This window comes from Perna viridis, chromosome 5 (genome assembly GCF_037379345.1).
Source record: "Perna viridis isolate PV_CMFRI_1.1 ecotype Kerala chromosome 5, ASM3737934v1, whole genome shotgun sequence".
In the NCBI taxonomy this organism is placed as follows: Eukaryota; Metazoa; Mollusca; class Bivalvia; order Mytilida; family Mytilidae; genus Perna; species Perna viridis.
This window is the reverse complement of record NC_142449.1, coordinates 40,772,268-40,794,282: the sequence shown is the minus strand read 5'-3', so window position 1 is coordinate 40,794,282 and position 22,015 is coordinate 40,772,268. Positions and strand designations below refer to the sequence as shown.

The 22,015-nt window shown below is 31.9% G+C and overlaps 1 protein-coding gene across 3 annotated transcripts; it reads right to left on the bottom strand.

Annotated features, from left to right (window-relative positions):
* Nucleotides 1-7: 7 nt before the first annotated feature.
* LOC148617717 (uncharacterized) lies at nucleotides 8-18,990 on the bottom strand. 3 transcript variants are annotated; one of them, XM_088585245.1, is made up of 8 exons: nucleotides 18,887-18,990; nucleotides 8,156-8,235; nucleotides 7,019-7,150; nucleotides 6,066-6,365; nucleotides 5,326-5,394; nucleotides 4,602-4,802; nucleotides 3,898-3,967; nucleotides 8-2,880 (listed from the first exon to the last, which is right to left on the bottom strand). In XM_088585245.1, exons 2-8 carry the CDS (start codon nucleotides 8,225-8,227, stop codon nucleotides 1,898-1,900), a joined length of 1,827 nt encoding a protein of 608 aa, XP_088441371.1. In that variant the 5' UTR covers nucleotides 8,228-8,235; nucleotides 18,887-18,990; the 3' UTR covers nucleotides 8-1,897. The 3 variants fall into 3 exon arrangements, with proteins under 3 accessions (XP_088441371.1, XP_088441369.1, XP_088441370.1); XM_088585243.1 differs by lacking the exon at nucleotides 18,887-18,990 and adding an exon at nucleotides 18,731-18,780; XM_088585244.1 differs by lacking the exon at nucleotides 18,887-18,990 and adding an exon at nucleotides 10,186-10,271.
* Nucleotides 18,991-22,015: the final 3,025 nt, after the last annotated feature.

Below are 22,015 nucleotides of genomic sequence, written 5' to 3'. Positions count from 1 at the left end.
TCTGATACAATGTATATTATTTTACTATGTAACATAATATGACCATAGGCCAAATTTAACAAAAGAAACAAAAACAAGTCAATTTATGCTAAAATTCTTCAATAGCAATGTGCATGCAATAAATATATCTAATATAAAGTTATTCTTTCTGTAATTTGAAAAGCTTCAGAAAGATCAAGATGTATATGATAACCAGTTTAAAACTAGTAACATTTTAACATTGTAAATTTGAAACTCAGAAACAAAATAAAGGTAAAGTCAAACCTGTCTTCGTGACCAGACAATTATACAATTTACTTTCTTAAAGTCACATGTTGAGTCACAATTCAGAAATACATGTATTGTTCAAATTCCTAACAAAATGAAAAACTAAAATATAGAATCATTTCAGTAATTGCAAATACTGTTTTTTTAACCAACACAAGAAGAGAATTTGTAATCTCTTATCTACTCTCTTAAATAGAAAAAAAAAAGACAAATTTTTGTAGGAAGATTTCTTGCCAGTACAACAGTAACAAAATATTTCAAGAATTTGATAGCATGTTAAGTACGAGTAACAGCCGTACAAGAAAGTTGCAGCCAACATTTTTTTTTCATTCTTTGAACCATTTTACACCTGATTTTTTTTATTAGAAATATCAAGCTATTTTCCTCCACATTCCCAAGCTTAATTTCAAGGAAAACCATTTAGTCATATAAGCCTAGACTTTCTCATAATTTAATTAAACACCTCAAAAACTGATAGAAATTATAAAAACAAGGAAAATATTACTTGATGGTAGAAAGAACAAAAGATACTCAAAATACATATTAGACAGGATTATGCAAACAAGAAACATGTATATTGTACATGTAGCAATTCATGTACTGTATTTTGTATTAAAAAAAAAAAAAAACATTATCTAAAAAAACGAACAAACAAGAAAAGCATCCTTTCTTCTACAGTCAGTTTCAATAAGGCGTATTAAGTGTAAAATTTATCATAAGTTGTGACATCACAATGTTATATGCTATTATGATGTCATAACTGATGGCTGCTTTACACATACAATTTTTTGTGAAAACAATCACTGATATGTAATACTAGGGCTATTCCATTAAAACATATACATATAAGGTTCGGGGAGAAAGCACTTTCTTACAAAGGGAACTCACCCATAGAGCAATTTTAAGCTATCTAGCCTCCCATATATAAATTTAAAAAGTGCCTTCTTCACATACCTCATGTTTTGAGGGTACAGCTTCTACTTTATATACATGTACATGTCATGACTGTTCAATTTAACAAACTTATTAAAAGACAGTAATGGTTTAACCATGGTAACATTTTCAATGTAGTAATATGCAAAATACTGTTAACCAAGATGAATCTACTAATTTTTGTGTTTCGTGAAATCCGATTTCACTTCTATTTATTTTTCAAATCTTCCACTTTGATGAACATGTTTCCTGTAATAAAGAGATATATTTGCTGCAATTCATTTTTTGCAAAATCAGCAAAAATCAATTGTTTACAAAAATAAGTTGGTTTCCAGTATAATGATAATTGAAAAAAAAAACAAAAAAAACAAATGTTAATATTTGTTTTAAGTATCAACTAAAAAACACATTTGAGATACCAGATATGGACAAACAGACAGTATTTTAAGCAGGAAGACACATTTACGAAAAAGGTTCAAATGAGAGTGACAACTCGTAAAAGTTAAAACAAAATGCTAAGGTGCTAGCAGATTCAAACAACTAGTAGTATAATCTAAACTTGCATAATTCATGTATTCTAAATTAGAATAAAAAATATTTTATCAATAATTGTTTAAGTAGACTACAAATGGAAAAGTCCTAACTAAACAGTTTTACAATACCAGAAGTTAAAAATCAATGAAAACCATGATAAACTCTACGTAGTTGTTGCAGTGATCAAATCTGATTGGCTGTTTGTTAATGAGGCAGGCAGCTGTGACAGTCCTGCTGTAAGGAATAACTGGTTGGTGGAACATGTACCATTAGCACCATTTTGAGTCAATGTGAGGTCACCGGATGTCATGACCTTTTGAGGTGATGTTGTTGGCATGGTGAGAGCAACAGGAAGAACTTGAGAGGTTACAGAAGCAATACCATTGGCTTTGTCATTTCCCAAAGATAATTCAGTCTGTGAAAAGTTAAGTGCTTCCGTAGCATTTGAGAAGTCTATTGAAGTCAGATCTTTCTTTGGGTTACTACTTAAAAGGGGAACTTGAATCCCAGTAGCAGAAGAGGTTTGTACACTGTTTAAAGCTTGATTTGTGATAGTTTTATTTGCAGCAGAAGCACTTGTTTTAGATATTAAAGCAGTTGGAACAACTTGTGTCTGGTTCCCTGCTAAAGACTGAGCCATAAGCTGGTTTATAGAACCAGAGAGATTTAATGATGTATTTGTTGGAGAGTTCAACTGGGCATTTACTGTCACATTCATCTGCATAGATGGAGGATTAATCCTTTTCTGCTTTTGTCGCCTATTACAGAACCAAACACGCACAACTTCCCTTTCGAGATTCAAGTCCTCTGCAAGATTGGCAATTTCTTCTGAGGATGGTTTTGGGTGTTGTAGGAATGCTTTCTCAAGTGAAACACGAACTGATGTATCGATGCTGGTCCTCTTTTTCCGTCTCCGAGCGATTGCTTCTGGTGACAAATTGCCCATAGTTGTTCCCCCAGAGACAGGAGTGGTTGGGCTAGCTGACAACAAGTCAGCATCTTTAAGCCATTTCTGAAGTAGTGGTTTAAGTTTACACATGTTTTTAAAGCTAAGATTTAAAGCTTCAAATCTTGATATGGTGGTCTGACTGAAATCATTCCCATATAACTTTCCCATAGCAAGACCCACATCTCCTTGAGTAAAACCTACAAATTAAATCAAGTTTATATAATAATAAAATTGAATACAATTTTTTTAAAATGTCAAAAAGAGGTTACACGTACTGGATAAACCTGATTACAAGGGTTTTGTTCTATGTCTATATAAACTATTAATTCCATACAAGTTTCCTTACTTTTCTATATTTGTACAGAGGTATGTTAATTATGTTGAGTGAGATTTTTTTTTTGTTTACTTCTTTGCACCAGTACATTTTATAAGGATGTGGAAACTACAACTCTGTTTATCACACTTATCAAAATTGTCAATTTTAATTTCTTTAACCAAATTTATTTTTTTTGTTGGAGAAACATTGGTTTTTTTTTTTAATAAAAAATCTTGTTTAATTTTTGCTACCTAAGTTCCCATATCTTCAGAATTTTCCACTAGAAAACATTTTACAAGTATCAATGACCACCAGAAAAGTTACTTTGAGAGATTCATTCTTATGTATTTTTAGAGAAACATATCTTTTATCTTGTTCATCTCTGTTGTTTTGTTTGAGTTTTCCAGAACATTAGTATTACTTCTACATCTTATCAAGTACTGCATGTGATACTTATCATCAAACTCTATACTGACCACAGATAATATTTGTTATTCTTCACAGGGGATACAGACTAATATATTCCCTCATCCATAGGTGAATATAAGACCATATTCTCCTTTGAATATCTTGAATATATTCTACTAGAGTGTCTTCTTTTTTAGTTGAGATCTGTACATTATTGATGTCATATAAGCATGTCATTTGTAATGTTACACATCTTTATAACATTTTATGAGAAAACATTATTTTTCTTGATTTTTTTTTTATTTGAAAAGACATTGACTCCCCACATAATCATTGCATACTAACTTTTAATTCAGCCTCCATATCCCTGGGTCTACCATGGGAACATGGTCTTGTATACCCTGCCAAGCTGACCAATCAAATTGCAGGATTACATGACATATTTCACTCCAGTAGAATATAAACTAAATGGTTATTGTTTGATACAAACCTAACTCTATTCTCCTCCTTTTAAATGTCTTTGCAAACTGCTCTAATTCTTCTAAATCAATATTTTCTTCCTGAAATGTTTATGAATGTTATTCAAGATTCAATATATATTTTGGATTTCTATGGTTTGTAGAGTACATACTTCAGTAAGTTTTTTGTGTATTGATCAAATTACAAATTAAAATCTGAATGCGAAATTACCATTGAAAGCTTTGAGGCTTAAATGAAAACCTAAATATAAAAGTTCTTGAATTATGTGTTAAATATTCATGTTGTTTTTTTTTTCAATAGGTACAACATAAAATTATAAACAACTGAATATTTATCTACCATATAAGGTGAGACAGAAGAAAAATATTAAATTGAACTGAACTGTATTAATTTCACAATTTTCATGCTGGTCAAATAAGGGTGAAAAATAAAATACTTGTTCTAAAATTAGATTTTTTATTACACGACAAGACAATAATTTTGATTAAAACCAGGAGAAGTGATACCAGGCAATGTTCACATTTTACAGAATCTGCAAAATCAACAAGCATGAAAAAAAATAAGTTTATAGTATATAAATGTAAGGCAATGCTCCCTCTGGCCACAGAGGCTTCTGGTTGAAAATGATGTTCATGCTACATATATATGGAGAAAAATCATCTCTAAAGAAACCGAGAATGGCTTTATATGTAAGTGTTTGTTTGTTACACTAACCGGCTGAATTGTAAGATGCATGGATTCCTCCTCCATATCTGAGTCTTTAATACTCTCCACTCCTTGTTGTTGTTGTTGCTGCTGCTGTTGTAATTGTTTAAGTTGTTGTGATACATTTTGTGACTGTAGGATAGGTGTAGCAGCTGGTGTGGCCTGGGCTGCTGTTTGGGGTGTTGTCTGTTGTATAGCAGGTTGTTGTACCTGAGAAAACAAAATGAAATGTATATTGTCTTCTTGTTTTAGGTCTATTTCAGGATACAAGTATAAATGGGTACATAAAGTATAGATCTTTTTACACTAGTGGACACCACTTTGACTTTTAGCAGATGACTCATTGGTAATCATACAATATCTCCTATTTTCATACAATTAAGGAAAATAATATATTTCCAATTGCTTTCAAACTGGACTCTCCCTCAACAATGATTCAAAATATCACACTGTAAAATTACAATGTTTATCTTATGATACATCCAAATTGTACCTTCTATCATAATTAGTTGTGTTTCTAGATGGTATTATGATTTACTGTGTTTTATGATTTCTTTGTCACTACAACTTTCAGTTTGTGCCATTTGTATTTAGAGAAGGATTTGGGAGGATTAAAGTCTGCTGCTTTTAATATGAATAATAAATTTCCAAATGAACATGTACATGTATGTATCATATTATAAGCATAGTATTGACACATAAATAGAAGTGGTGATGACGATTTCTAACAAACCTGCTGGGCTGGTTGCTGAGGCTGTTGTCCCAGTGAAGCCAGGGTTAAATTCTGTAATACTGGTATCCCCTGTTAAACAGCAAAATAAAACTGTTTTCTTGTATATAACATTGATTAACATGTTTAATTGTTACCTTTAGAGTGTATATCCAGAAAATTCTGTGATTATTTTGTTGCAACTAATATACATTTATGTCAAGTATATTATTTTAATGTAGATTTTGTTTTTTAAGGACTTAATTATTTCATTTAAATATTGTACATACATCAACTTTCTTTATTGCTTATCTTCACAAACTTTGTCAAACAGAATAATGTGTATCATTTTACATTTTCTTAAAATATGAGAAACAGTTTCATTGTTTGTAAAACAGTTTTCACAGGTTGAAGGGGACACAGAAATACCAGTGTCTGTCCATCCATACGTCCAGTCACACTTGTGGACACCTCTCCTCAGAAACGCTTGACAGATTTTTTTTGTTGGAATTTTGTAGGATTGTTATTCACCATCTGTAGTTGACCATATAGGCCTGCCATTTTAATTTGAAAAATTTAACAGGAGTTATGGGACTTTTGCACTTCAACTTTTTTTTGCGGTAGCAGGAAACATATGGCTATGAGTTACTAGTTAATGTAGAATATGCTTCATTTTCAGAAACAAGACAATCAGATAACACCATTTTCACATACTCAAAATTAATATCAAACGAGCATATGCTGATAGTTTCTTAACAAAGTACCTGGTTTTGAATAATAAATGGTTGCAGTGCAGCACCCCCTAGTTGTGAAGCATTGATTAAAACAATTTGTGGTGATGTTGCAGCAGCTAGCCCCTGTAATGTTGCTACAGCAGGTGCAGCCTGTATCTGTTGTGTGGCTTGTGTTGTCTGCTGAGCTGCCACTGACTGGTTCTGACTGGTTTGGACCTGTTGTAACTGTAGTTGTTGATGTTGTTGAAGTGTCTGCTGCAGTTGTTGAAGTTGTTGAATGTCTGTAGCAGACAACTGTAGACCTGCAGCAAATCCTGCAGAAACTGGTACCTAAAAATTAAAAAAAACAATTATTTCATTATACAAACATTCTCTACTACTGGTATCATTTGACTTCACTATGACACATGTAGCAAATTACAAAAATGGTACTTGAATGACAGGCAGATTAAAATTTGTTTTAAATTTATTCATTGTGACTTAAAATTGACGTTACATGCATAACAGACAATGCAATAAAATATCCTTGATTACTGTACAAGAACTTAAGTTATACAAGTATAAAGATAATAGATATGGTGAATATTTCAAATTGACAACAACCCCACCAGGATGAAAAATGTCAGTTCAAGGGACTTCAATGAATGATGAAGAAACCTTCACAGGGCAGGCTGTAGCTGGCCACAAAACAACACCAGTATACATGAACGCATCTTATAACACCCAGCATGTTAATTTGAATATAGTTCACCTTTAATACATGGAGAATATCTTAAAAATGTTACCTCATGTTAGTTTATTTCGGCACTCTCTACATAATTGATATAAAATGTACAGCAAATTCAATATTTAAATATTTTAAAACAGAAAATGAATTTCAACTCAGTTATTTCTCTGGTCTGGTTTCAAATCTACTGATGTATAACAAATGATATTGTTAATGATCATCATATACATTTTTTTTTAAACATGAAGCTACTTACCACAGCAGGTTGACCAAATCCTCCCTGTAAGAGTAATCCACCTTGAGTAGCTCCAGTAGCTAGAGGGAGCTGTCCAGCTAACAGGGCTGTCTGAAGTTGTTGTATGGCTGCAGTAGCACTGGAAGCATTCGCCTGAAGGTAATTATGATAAAATATTAAGAGGATGTCCAGGCAAAAACCAGGCAATGAGTGGCACATGACAAATTTTGCTTCCAAAAAAATTTCACATGTTTCATATCACAAATGCATCCTTTTTCAAAGTTGAATGTTTGTTTTGAATTAATTGCAAAAATAAAAGAAAAATATTACAAAGAAAGCACTGACATTCATTGTTAAAGGGAGATAACTTTAATTTAAGCAAAATTTGGTTGCTTTGTTGGGGATCTTTAAAATTATTTTTCTGTGACACCCACTGTTGATTCAAAGCAAACTTTATACTATTTGGCATACATGTACATATGATACATGTATATACATTACATTGGAACAAAAAATTCAGTGGGATAAAATTTATCCTGTGCCACTCATATCATAGGATCTGCCTGATTTTCACATGGACAGCCTCTTAACAAGAAAGAGACATGTACATTCAATGATGATAAGACAAAAATATAAGACAAAAAATCTACAAATCTATAATAATAAATGACAACTAAATTAAGAAATTTTTGATATATGACACATATGACTGATTCTTTTTCATATCTGAGGATGAGTAATTCTAATTTGGTCATATGGTATTCATTAATGTATTAAAATGATAAGAGGGCATTTTTAAAATATTAAAGGAATTACAACACAGTAATGCCAGCTCTAAATTTTCCAATGAAATAAACACAATAGTTGCTTAAATATGTAAAGGACATAATCATTGAATTGACATCACTTAGAAAGTTATATTGCTTTCAACTTGGATGTCTTTGCCTCAGTGGGCACTATAATCCTACATGTATCAGGCAATGGTACAGTTCATTGGACAGTCGTGCCTTCTTTATCAGCAACAACTGTAAATTTGGTTTTCTAAAGACTTGCAATTGACATCAAAGGTAATACATGCATGTATATTTTGTACATGTTAGTAAGCATCCTTATTGTAAATGTACATTGTACTACATATAACATCATCATAGTTAGTACCAGATTTAGAGGTTGTTTAGAAGCATCTCCTCCTCCTGTTCCTCCATCTGCTTGAGAAACTTCTCCATTCATTTTATAACCTGAAAGTACAAAAATAATCATAAGACAGACATGTAAAATCTTATATTGTGTGTTTATCTATACAATACATGTATACTATATACCATAACTAAACTTAACTGGTAATTTATTGCCCAAAACATTGTGTTAATTTTGGAACGATTTAAACAAGCTGAAAGTCATCTGGAAGCAGTGAGATGGATGCACTGACATGCTAGTCATAACACATGTATATGCAATACTCATCAAGTGGGTACAGTGCCTGAACCAGTCCTTGCAACAAAAATTGCGATCAATAATCCATCACCTATCAGTTTCCAATCAGTCATCAATCTGTTAAACAGATTCATTAAACCTGTGATCGCATCACATGACCACAGAGCGGTCAATATATTTTACAGATTTCGTTGTTTTATTTATCAATTTTACACATATAAACATAATGCAGTAAACTTAAACATCAGTTATATTTATTACCTTTGTTTTATTTTTAACAGATCATGTATCATTTTACATTACAAAACTGCAATCAAATCAGTCACCACTTATCGATATGTCAGCGATCAATCAGTCAGGGGTCATCAATCCATAAAATCATTGCACAGATCGGTTCAGGGACTGTATATAAAACAAGAGGCTCCCAGGAGCCTGAATCACTCACCTGGTTGAATTTTGTCTTTCAATGGCAATAAATTTAACAAGAAGTTTACAAATAAAAAAATCTAAACAAATTTTTGTAGCAAGATACCCTAAGAACATTCATACTAAATTGATTCCAATTTTTTCAAGTAGGGTCAGAGGAGAAGATTTTTGAAAGAAATAACATTAAAAATAGCAAAAAAAAGTCGAAAAAGGGCAGTAACTTCTAAATGGCTTCAAATCTCAGTCTTTAAAATTGGGATCAGGCCATCAGTCATTGCTGGAAAAAATAGGGGCGGGCTTGCTGAAATTTTGCTTTCAAGCCACTGTATCCTTAATAAAATTCTTTTCAGATCAAGGGTAGGGACTTATCTGAAATTTAGAGGTTTTTGAAAGAAAATAGGGAACTTTTTGGAACAGGATGGACAAACTAGCGTTAACAATAGAATATACATAAGCCACATTGTACAAAGAGCATTAAAATTTGAAGGCGAATGGTTATCCGAAAGAAATAGAATGTAAGATTGATTGATTGATTGTTGAGGATTAACACCAATGTTAAAGGAATGTTAGAACCTGTTATTTCCATCACTTATTCCGTAACCACCTCTTGTTCAGTATATTACTAAAATACAAGATGTACAATCTTGTTACAGTTGTCATGGAATATTAAGCAAATACATGTAAATCTCTCTCTTTCAAAAAAAAAAAAAAAAATAATAAATAAATCATCACATTTTATTTCCAACAAACATTGAAACCACACAAAACTGTTTTTTCTGCACATCCTAGTATACATGCTGTCTAAAAAGAAACATGTTCAAGGTATAAATTGAACAAATGTAGATTAATACCTGAGACCTATCTAAACCACACCACTTCACTGACAGATGAATGTTTAGTTTACACAGGTTTTAAATCGCACAAAAACTGACAAAAGCCATCAGTTGTTATAGATCTGGGCATCGTTTCACATGACTTATGTACAAGTAAACACACCAATGGGACTTAAATGCACCTAAGTCTTGCATAATCTTTGTGAAGCAGTGCCCTCCCCATCTGGTAGACATCAGTATTTGGTTAAGATGAGGTTACAAGTATAGATTTAAAAGAAAATTACATCTATGACACTTTTAACCATCAAAACAAGAGCTACAGTTGTAAATTGATAGTGAATAGATAATTTAGGAACTACATGTATAAACATTTTCCTTCAGACTGTTAAGTACATAATAAACAAAATACAACCATTTCGATGTTAAACTGTTATTTTTCTCATTTTTCAAAAATTATTCAAAGATGAAATAAACATGGTACATGTAAAATATTACCGTAGAGTTTTTTCCTCATCCTTCCCTTAACAATGCTAAAGAATGATTAACATCATCCAATACAAAGATGTAAATTAAGCAAGAAATTTACATTCATATCACAGACCAATACACAATTTATTCTTGTTTGTATTAAAATGAAGGCATTTTATTCTAATCTGATCATTTTTTCCTTGAAGTACTAGTCATGGCAATAATCATGCAGGACAAAATAGAATATGAAAATGCCCTAGTTAACAAAACATTTTCAATTTCACAGAAAAGAGACATTATAATAGATAGTTTAAACCACTGAAACTCAATGAAAGTTGCCTAAATACATGTATCAACAATAGGAAACTTATTCTACAATTCTAATGCATTTGATCTCAAGCTGCAGAGACAGAGTGAAAAGGGGTAATAATACATGTACATGTATTTTCAGTATGTGCAGCTGTTGAACTTTAATTGCATGTACATGTATTAATAAGTCCTCTTTCACTGTTGAGATTCATACTTGTTGGAAAAGTACATGAAAATTTGGCAACATCCCAATCAAATGTTCTTTGCCTGATAATTATCTGGACTGTTACTTTAAAACTGTCACATCCACAGTACTACAGTAATCTAAGCCCTTTGAATATGTAAATTTTCTGAATAAAATTAACCTTAATGTGGCTAGTTTTATTGAGCTGCGAAAATAAATAATCAACAATCGACTAGGCTGTTACATATAAAAATAGTGAAATTGCACTGTCACACAGCAATTTCATGCATTAAAAGGTTTTAAATGCTGTCATATATATAATTCTCTAAATCTCTTTATGCATACACTGAGACATTTATGTGAATTGTATGTCTATACTAAGCTGCATCAATTCATGTAAAATATATACATATGTATTTCACAACTGATTTACAATGCATATAAGAGTTAGAACATACTTCTGAAAGATTTCAGATTTTCAATTATTATGTTATCAATAATATACATGTATAATGTTCAAACATGTACATGTAAAATTTTCAAATTAGAAAAATGTATCAAAATACCAGTGCAGTAGTACAATAACGTTACCATGTACTGTACTATAGGCTTCTTTACTCTTGAGTACATGTAGAATCCCCAGTAGAGAAGATACATTGTACTTTATACAATAAAATAAAGATGTATTTTAAGTTTTCATTTGTTGGGTAGATTATTTTGTTTGGATAAAAAAAAAATTCAACATGACAATACTGGTACATCTACATCTGTTTCTCTTTTTTCTTTAGACTGTACAGCTTTGCCAAATAATAAAAATTCAAGGTGTAAGTTAGTGCACATACACCAACTAACAATGAACCACAGACAACCAGGACAAAAGCACCATAACATTATACATGTACCATACATTGTTTATCTGTACAAAAATAAATGTTTTGATGTATAAATTTTCAGGTTTAATGCCTACAAATGAATTACTCCGAGTCGAGTGTACAAAAAATGTATGTACATGTACATCCTACTGGTTCATCTACAGATAGTAATCTTACATGTACCTTACAAAAATATCCATATAAACTTTTCACCATGCAAAATTATACCTACATATACTGGTTTCTACAATGTAGCTACCATGTATGTACATTTTGTACTTTTTTTATTTCTCATGGATTTTTATCTCCCCCACGTACATTGGTACATGTACTTGTTACTGCAGTGTAATTTACTACATGTAAGTGCAGGTTTAATATTTATAAGAATAATGAATAAGAGAACAATAGCCACAAAAAAGGAACTAAATACAAATAAAATATACATGTAAAAAAACGTAAAAAATGTTGGCAGTTGTTAGTTTTCTCCTAAATACTTTAACCCCAGATGAAGACCGTAAGGCTGAAAATTTTGGCCCATTTTCTTCAATTTTCTTTCACAATGTATGTTTAATTATATTTTATTTGTATTTAGGGGACGACCATTAGATTCTTAGGAGGAACCTGGCAGGTTTTGAAAATAATCTGTCCCTGATTATTTAGGAAATAAATAATCTGGCCTCATCATACCAGAAAATATTAAGTCTGACTTGCTAGAATTGCTAGAAAATTAATATTCTGATCTTGGCTAGTACATTGAAAATTAATATTCTTACCTCCGCAAAACCTTTTTAAAAAAATTTGGCTCGCTATGCTCACCATAGATTCATAAATTAGAAAAGTATACATGTTTAAATACTCCAAAAGTTTTATAAAACACCCTAATAGTCTCCAATGGCTGTAATAAATACATGTACATGTACATAAATGACTTTACTGGGGTAATGTGTAGTAGTTCACGGGCTGGGAGGGTCCACCGTGCACCCCCACTCATCAACTCCATGGTGACTTTTACATGTAGGTACCTTTATACCTCCAATTACAGAATCAATTTGTCACCGAAGAATATTCTGGGATTCTCTTTCAGTATAAGCCTATATCTGAACCCCACTGGGTCAAAAAGCTAAGCATCCAAGTCTTCCTGGGACAGCATGTATAAAAAAAACTAAACAAATAAAGGTATCATTGTGTAGCCACATGTCTCAACTTTACAATGGTACCAACAAATTTGTGGTAACACTTAGGGTTTTGGTGTAAAATGAAAAAAAATGTACCCCTAATCCCACCGAAAAAAATTGCTTAAATTGACATATTTTTCCATGTGAAAACCCCTGAAGTATTTATGCTTCAGTAAAAAATATCTTATTTGGTATTTTCTGTTTAGTATTATCACAATTAATACTTCTGTGTTTTTTTGGGGTTTTTTTTTATGAATTTTGGCAATTTTTGTAGTCAGAGTCTATAAAAAAAATGCAAAAAATCGGATTTTCGATTTTTCCAAAGAAAGTCACATAAGTTTGACTCTTCAAGTTATTGCTCAACTAAAACGTGGCATTCGATAGATAATTTAATTTTCTACATAAATAAACCACGTTAAATAATTTTCAATAAAGAATTTTCAAAAAATGTTTAAAATATTACCCCCACCCCTAGAAAACTGGCCTCAGCATCAAACAGTATTCTCAGCATATTGACACGGTAGAACTAGTATTTTAGGCATTCATAATTAAGATAATGATGTATCCAACTGGCAACATATCTGATCAATTTAGGCGCTTAGATTTCCGTTTTGGGGTGCCAAAAAGTTTAAGAATTTCTTCTATATCACCCCTTATTGTCATATTTTCAGAATACTGTTTAAACAAGCTTTTGTGTAATATGGTACATCAATACAGTGTGTAGCTTTCAAATGAGCCCAAGTAATAAATATTTGAACTTTTCCAAGTCAAGTTAGGTGAAAAATTGCCACCCTACCCATAAACATGATCTAAAATGTTAATTTTTGGCATATAAACTGTGTATAACAGACATGTTGAGTACTTGTTTTTTCATGTATTCAACATATCTTCTCATTTCAGATGAGTATTTTTAAGTTTCAATGTGACAATAATGAGTTTTTCATAAAATTTTCGTAATTTCATACTTTTTCCATTTAACCTATAATGGGCATTTTTTTTTCAAGTACCCTACTTCAAACAAGCTTTTTTATCAGCTTTATTATTACCTGAAAATTATATTTTTGGTTGATGAGTGGGGGGTGGGTGCACAGGGGGTTATCTCAGCCCACGTACTATAGTTGAGTATCGCAATTATACATTTCATTCATATACCGGTACATAGATATGCAAATTTGTTCCTAAAAAGTCTCTAGCAACATTTCCTATTTAATTTAGGGCATATTTCAAGTCTAGGAATGCCACCTGTCGGATTTAGTAGAGACTATGCCATGTATTATAGAGTATGAACTTCATTTAATAATGTCTTCAATAATAAACATAAAAAGTAACTATTGGTTTGATATAGAACCCGAACCACATATTTTGATAACACGGATATGCAAATTCAAATTTTCATAGAAAAAAATTAGTATAGTATGGAAAATAAATAATCTAGCCAAGATTTTGATGGAAAAAAAAATAATCTGACTTTCACCAGGCTGGAAATAAAATTTCTGACCTGAAAAAATTTGCCAGCACCCCCCCCCCCCCCATAAGAATCTAATGGTAGTCCCCTTAGTTCCTTTTTACCTTTCAAATGTGACTGTTGTTCATTTTTCTTATTTGTGTCTAATTTGAGCCACTTAACAACATATCTTATTCTGATACTTATACATTATGCACATTTTGTACCTTGGTATTTCTCGTGGATTTTTATCTTCCTAGGTATATTTGTACATGTACTTAAAGTACAAGTACACATAGTACTGCAGTACTCTGGTCACTAAGCAGATCTACATGTATATCATTGTACTGTGGTTATCAGCAATTTCAGGAAGAGAGAGGAGATACTGACTGGCTTAATGGAAAATCATTTGATTTTAGGGTGGCTGACAGTTTTTGCAAATAAATATCTTTCCTAGAAAAATTTGGAAATATTCTGGTCTCCAATACCTAGAAAATAAAATTAAATAATTTTCTGGCCTTCATATTTTACTGTACAGTATAATGAATATAAAAAATCTAGCTATATAGCACTTGAAAATAAATTTTCTGATACACAAATTTAAAAAAGTAAATATTTTGCCCTAACCGAAACTATCAGTGCCCCCTTCCAGAATCAAACAGTCCCCCTCAAGGGGGCTGCTGTAATCAACTGAACTTTTCTAGCATAAATGAGAGGTGGGTCAGACCCATCCTACTTTGGATAATACCATATACTGTAATTCTATTCTATATGTAGTACATGTATTGACTTCATGATACTGAAATTAAACTTCACAAAGCTTTGCAAACAATTACTGTATTGAATGCCTTTGGTCCAGGTGATTTAAAAATATTTTTTCCCCTTTCAAGCCTTACAAATTTCTTTTAGACATAATTATCACATCTAAAATATGCAGAATGCATAAAAGTATTGACAAATTTCCCAGGAACAATGTATTCAATCTACAAAACAATATGCAAATCAAGTCAATTTGCATTTGTTATTCAGATCGATGTTTGTACCATCTGACTTTCCTTCATGAATAAATACGCTCTATAAATATTGATGAAGATGACTTGGAATAAATTAGATGTAAATTGGATAACAGTCAGAATGAGGCTATGTATGAGAGGATAGACTGTAATAGTAATTCACAAATATATTAATACATGTACATGTACTATACTTGTACATTTTGAACATACATGTAATAACAGAGCAGTGATATTCAATGTAACTTTGTAAACATGTTCTAGATACTGTTTGTATTTGACTGTCAAACTACATGTATTATAAGAATTTAAAACTTTTTGGATTCTTGGAATTAAATGATATCATAGATTTGTATGTGAATGTACAGTGGATTCCTGTCAGTTACAGAACTTCAGCCTATTTGTTGAAAAAATTATGCAATCAGCATGAATATGCTATTAACAGAAATTATCATTTCAAGGGAATATATAATTTTACAATGATGTTAAAGCTCTTTAATTTTAGTTAGATAAATTATTTCCTATGGTGTAATTAGCCATCTGTCTTGGTTTAGTGAAAGAAAACAGATAAAATTGTTACAAAAACATATTTCAAAAAAAAAAAAAAATGATACCTGTACTAAGAACTGCATATTTTACAGTTTGGGAAGAATGTCAGAACCTGCCAGTTCATATGACAAATTAATGTATCAACCTATCAACAAGTCTATTTTTTTCAATAATCCTTTTTTCTGCTTGACCAATACACTTTTCCCCTGCATTTCTTAAAACTTATCAATTATGTCAATCATACACTTGTATCAGATTTTCATACATACCCTCTTCTCAATAAATTTGTAACAACCTGATACTAAAATCTCATAAATATTTATGAACATAATTTTCATTAAACTGATCAAATTCACGGAATGATTTCAAAATATCTAATAGCTTCCAATTTTATCCAAAAATTTGTTCATTCATGAATATTTATGAATTTAAAGGCCTGAAGCCATTAAAACACATTATATGAGCATTTATAAATAAAATTTTACATCAATTCAGTGGTTATGACTTATTTTTTATAGTTTGAACAGGACATTCGAATATGTTCCTGACTTGATGTAAAAATATTTAAGATGATTTAATCATTATACCAAGGCATTACATTGAATTACTTCTTAATTAAAAAAAATGAGAATTTTTTTTTTTTAATTTAAAGAACCCTAAATAAGAGGGCTAATGATGCTGGCATGGCAAAGGGTTAGGTGAATAAGATAACAGAAGGCAAAGAAAAGTTACTACACCCCCTAAGGCCTTAGTCATGACTGCATGACTAACCCTTTTGATTCTAAAAGCCCACCATGGCCACCAGCATTTTTACCAGCCATGGTAGTCGGGGTGATGGTCAATTTCAAAGAATGAGTTCAATGGACTACTCATTAATTATAAATGTTACTAAGTTTCTCCACACTGTACGTCAAAGGTGAAAAAGTTACAGTTCACCAAGCCAATAGGGTGGACTCATTAAGTATGAATTTTAGCTATCGGTATGTACATTTTGTAATGAAGTATATTACCAAATTATGGTACATCATGCCCCTCCTCAGTCATAGCTTAGCAAATTTTCCTGACCTAAGGGGGGAACCAAGGCCCCTTGGGTCCCCATTTTGGATCCACCTACATGTATGCTCAATCTAAACTATAAAATATTGAATTAAAAATAATTTACTGAAGTCTATTGCATGTAGAAGAAATGGAGGAGTCATAGTGGTTTGATATTTCTTTCTACTATGTAGCAAACCAATTTTAGTTTGGGTGGATATACTCTAAAATACTCAACTGGGGAAACTTGGTATAACTTTAATTCATGTATTCATGACTATAGAATTCAGCTTTTTGTACATGTAAATTTACATATAAGAGATACTTGCTGAAATGTAATACATATACAATAATATATACATTTAAATACATGTACATTAAAGTACAAATTCAAAAAGCTAAATCCTGAGTTGCAGTAAAAAAATTACAAGCAGATACATTTACTAAAATGCAATATGCCATTCTGAACAATTTCATCCATGTCAGATTTTTTGCTGCATATACAAAATGTATGTTACTGTAACTGTTTTTGAGTAGAGCCATAAACCTGTAATTAAATGAAGGCCTATGGTACAGTCTAATGGGTTCACTTGGACCACATGTTAACAGTAAATACCCAAGTTTGATTACTAAACATGAGATTAATCATCTTCCTTTACATTTTTGTACATGTAAGAAACCAAACTTTCATATAAATGTACAAGTTTCATCAACATCAATTGCCTATTTAAAGAGGAGTTGCACAACATATGTACCAAGAAACAGGGCTGAAATAAAATTGTGATGTTTACTTTCCTACTACATGTATATAGGGTACCCAATGGCAACCCCACAAAAAAGGAAACAAAAAAAATGTATTTGCAGAAATACACAATCATAGGTTGGTACAAATATGTACAGTGTATTACAGACAGGGGCGGATACAGAGATTCTCAAAACAGGGGTACCCCAGACTAGCCTAAGAGGGGAGGCTCGGCTCTATGGCTTTATGATTTCCTATATAATAAACTGAATTTTTACAATCTAAGGGGCATTCACAGTCTTCAGAATTTAACCCCAGACCATCAGTCATGGCTGGTAAAAATGCTGGTGGGCTTGCAGAATTTGGCTAACAAGCCAATGATTTCTATATAAATTCCTTTAAATTTTTAGAGATCGGGCTTGTTATCAGAAATTTATAACACAAAGACTGGGCCAGGGCACCCTGTGGCTCCCTTAAATTGGATCTGCCTGTGATAAGAGACCCTGCTTAACAAATTCAGAAGGAAAAATAGCTTTCATGCAACAGATTAAATTTCAAATTAAAAAAAAATGTATTCTCTAAATGTAACTACATGTAACAGTGTAGTTCAGAAAAAATTAATATTAATATATAGATATTATATTATAATAATTGTAGTAAAAATTTATGTAATGGTACAAATTTGTTAATCATATTTTTATACATTTTTAAGTTGTAGTTCATATAAAATGAAAGTTTATTGCTACTCGGCATTTATATCACAGTACAAATAAGGCATAAAAGTCAGAATAAACAAGCCATGACATCTGGACTATCATGCCACAATGTGACGACCAAACAAAAAATATTTGCCTCTCTAGACTCTACGACTCTAGAAAACACATCCAAATTTAAGTTTGGCATTTTGGCAAGAATATGAAAATGGCTTATAGTCTACAGCCTTGTCATTAATTGTATTCGTTATAATACTATGCACTTTATTTTTTCTTGTTATGACAGCATCCTTGCGCTAATTAATTTTGCATATGTTTGTAAATACTGAATGCATATTCAATTCAAAAGCTGGACAAAAATGACGTCATGTAAAGTAACTTGACAGCGAGACAGACAAAATATTGAGACAGAAAATAACATATAAACACATTCATAAACGCCGTGGCACACGTTACCAATGTCCAAGCTAAAAGTAAACACAGATAAGAACACAAAAAATGAATTATTAAAATTATGAATATGTAAAACTACTTACATTTTGCGTATTCATTAGAATAAAACTTATTACCGCCATTTTGAATAATCATATCTGCCACATTTGCATTTTGATAAAAATGATTTCAGGTAAAACTTAGTATTTTTACAATAACAAGACAAACAATGTATCTCAAATGACACTTCACTAACTTACCTCAAACTTGATACCTTTAACTGTCTAATTAACTGTTGGAATACACAATTACATGCAAATTAATCAACTAATAATTTGCATACAAACAAGCCGACAGCGTTGGCCAAATGTAAATTACCTTGAGGTTGTTGATTGGCTCATAAACAGAAAACAAAATACGCTTGCGCGTTACTTATGAAAGCGGGAAAGTTCAAACTTGAAAAAAAAAGAATACGATGCTGAAATGAAGATGAACGAAAATTTACGACAGTTCACTGCACAAAGATGCAATGTGTATGTATTTAGATATAGTTTGGTTAAATATTAGTTTCCAGTAGAAAAGGGAAGACACATTTAGGGCCAACCGAGTTATCATACGAAGGGGGTCGGATGGGACAGGGCCAAATCAATGTGGAAACCTTTCGCCGAAAATATAAACGGGTGTGATTTGTTTTAATTAGTTTCTCTTGCAAGCATAGTAGCTACGCCCCTGGATGTTGTATACTAGTCTTCTCCTTTCTCACAAAACAAATATATTTACCTAATTAAAAAGTTAAATTAGAGGTCCCCAGTCGTTAAGCCAGCATGCAAACAACTATACTGTTATGACATTTCTTTATATTCCCTTTGGATTCGGTGCAATATATGGCATGTACATTAAGTGTAAAAGGGTCGATCTTTTTTAACTTACAATGAGAACGATTTTCCATGTTAAACTGAGATCACGCTAAAACTCTTTCAAAGTTCAGAACTTTCTCTTTCTCACAAATTAATTAATTTACATCACCCCTTTCTCTTGTTTCCCTTCGTCCTGCGAGATGACTGGTCTCTCTGTCATACACGATAAAGTCTATATTGTCTTGTAATTCTGAATAATTTAAATGTCGTCTCATAACTAATGAGACAAACGAGAGAAAAGGTGCACTTAGTATGATTGAGACAAAAAATAAAACAAAAAATCCGTATTCAAAAAGAATTTAACGGTGTAAGATTTTGACCCTTATTGAAAACAATTGTAGAAATTAGATGCTAATTCCGAACGGTAGTTTTAGATTATCTTTCTTCACTGTCATATGTTTTTGGAATACTTTATTTTCCTAAACTAAGATTGTAAACCAACGTCGAAAAGTAACAAAGAAATTACAATTCAATTTTTGCTACCAATTATCATTGGCGTTTTTTAAATTGTTTTTTAATATGTTTTTGTTGTGATAGCAAACGTTATACCTCGCAAACATATCCATGGTTACATCGACGCCGCTTTTTTCTAAGCATTGACCAACAGGATTAGCTGCATGCTGACTTTTGTAATGTGTGCTCATTGTTAAAAATTGAGGCTCCCAGGATAGATCGCATAGATATTAGCTGAATACTGCTAAAAATATAATTTTTCGTCTTTCAAGAGCAATAACTTTAACAATGAGTTGTTCGACAACTTTTATCCAATGCCGACTTTTATGGGCCATTTCAAAAATCGAAAGTTTCTTTTTTTCTAAGTTTTCAATATATTGGCTGAAAACTGTCAAAAAAAACCCCGTAATTTTTCATTTTTCAATGGTAATAACTCTAACAAGGAGTTGTCTCACAACTTGGATCCATGGAGTTTTATAGGCCTCATACTATGGATCGTTTCGGCAATTGAAAGAATTTAGCAAAACCCAATAGTTTCGGAGACATAAGAGAACAACTTTTGACTCATCGCTTTTTTTCTGTTTTAGTGACAGCGGCAATGTTTTTCAACGGTTCAAAAATTCCAACATCAGTTCTCTATGCAGAATGCCCCCAAGGAATATTCACACCAAGTTTATTTCTAATTGGTTTGGTAGTTTCAAAGAAGGTTTTTGAAAGAAATATCATAAAAGGTTTGGAAAAAAAACTCGAAAAAGGGCAATAAATACAAAATGGCTTAACAGATTAAAACAAAAATTTGACCACTGACAGATCTCATCCTGTTTAACACTCTTACTGATCCAGGAGTAAAATTACAAAATTTGGCTAATCTCAACGGTTAAGGAGATATTTACGAAAAACTCCCGTCTGATCCCTATGTTCTATTTTCAATAATAGTGGCCATGTTGTTTAATGAATCATTACACTAAGGAACATTCATACCAAATTTGGTTCCAATTGGTTAAGTAATGTTAGAGGAGAAAATTTTTGAAAGAAAAAAAAATAAAAAAGGCAAAAGAAGTCGAAAAGAGGCAATTACTCCAGCATGACATAACAGATTAAAACAAAATTTTGACTACAGATAGATCTTATCATGCTAAACACGCTAATCCTGTCAGAATTTGTATAAACTTAAAGATTTAGGGTTTATATGAGAAAAAAATTCTTGCCGGCGCCTTATTTTTTTTACGATTTTTTTTTCAATTCGTTACGGTGTATCCATTTGCACAATGAAAACTGATTTGTTCAACGTGTCATAGTTCTTTTCCTTTCCTCTTTCGCTTACCCCGGACTTTACTTTTTATGAGCAGCTCGGCGGGTGCTTCTAGAAAAGCAGAGGACGCTTACCCTACCGATGCACCTGGTCCTTGCTCCCAGTTTTTAGTGGAGTCCGAGTTGCTCATTTACTTTTGTTACTTTGTATGTATTATTTTAGTTATTTTATGTTCTCCGTTGTGTTTTCTGTTTTTCATGTCTGGTCTTTGTCCCTGGATTACATTCTTTTGATTTCCGCTAGAATCTTGGTTCCCTTGATTACTGCTTAGTAACAGCGGTCATGTTTTTCGACGGATCAAAAATCAGCTCTATGCAAAGAACACTAAGAAGCATTTATATCTAGTTTGGTTCTGATTGGTCTAGTAGGTTCATATAGGAGAAGAGTTTTTAAAAATTGTTAACGACTACGACGACGGGCGCAAAATGTTGGCTAGAGCTCACATAGTCCTTTTGGGCAGGTGAGCTAAACAATAGAATTAAATGTTACGAAAAGCTTCATTGTTTGTGGATCCTTCATCTATACATTTTGTTTTCAACAGAGTTGCAACATTTCCCCCATGATTTTTTTTTAATATATAATCAGCATGCAAATAAAATGCTCTACAAGGTACCATGTCTATTTACTAAAGAATAAATTCCATTAAAACCAATCTTATTAAAATTAGACCTATCGATTGTTCCATTCCGTCGGTGCATGTAGTGACT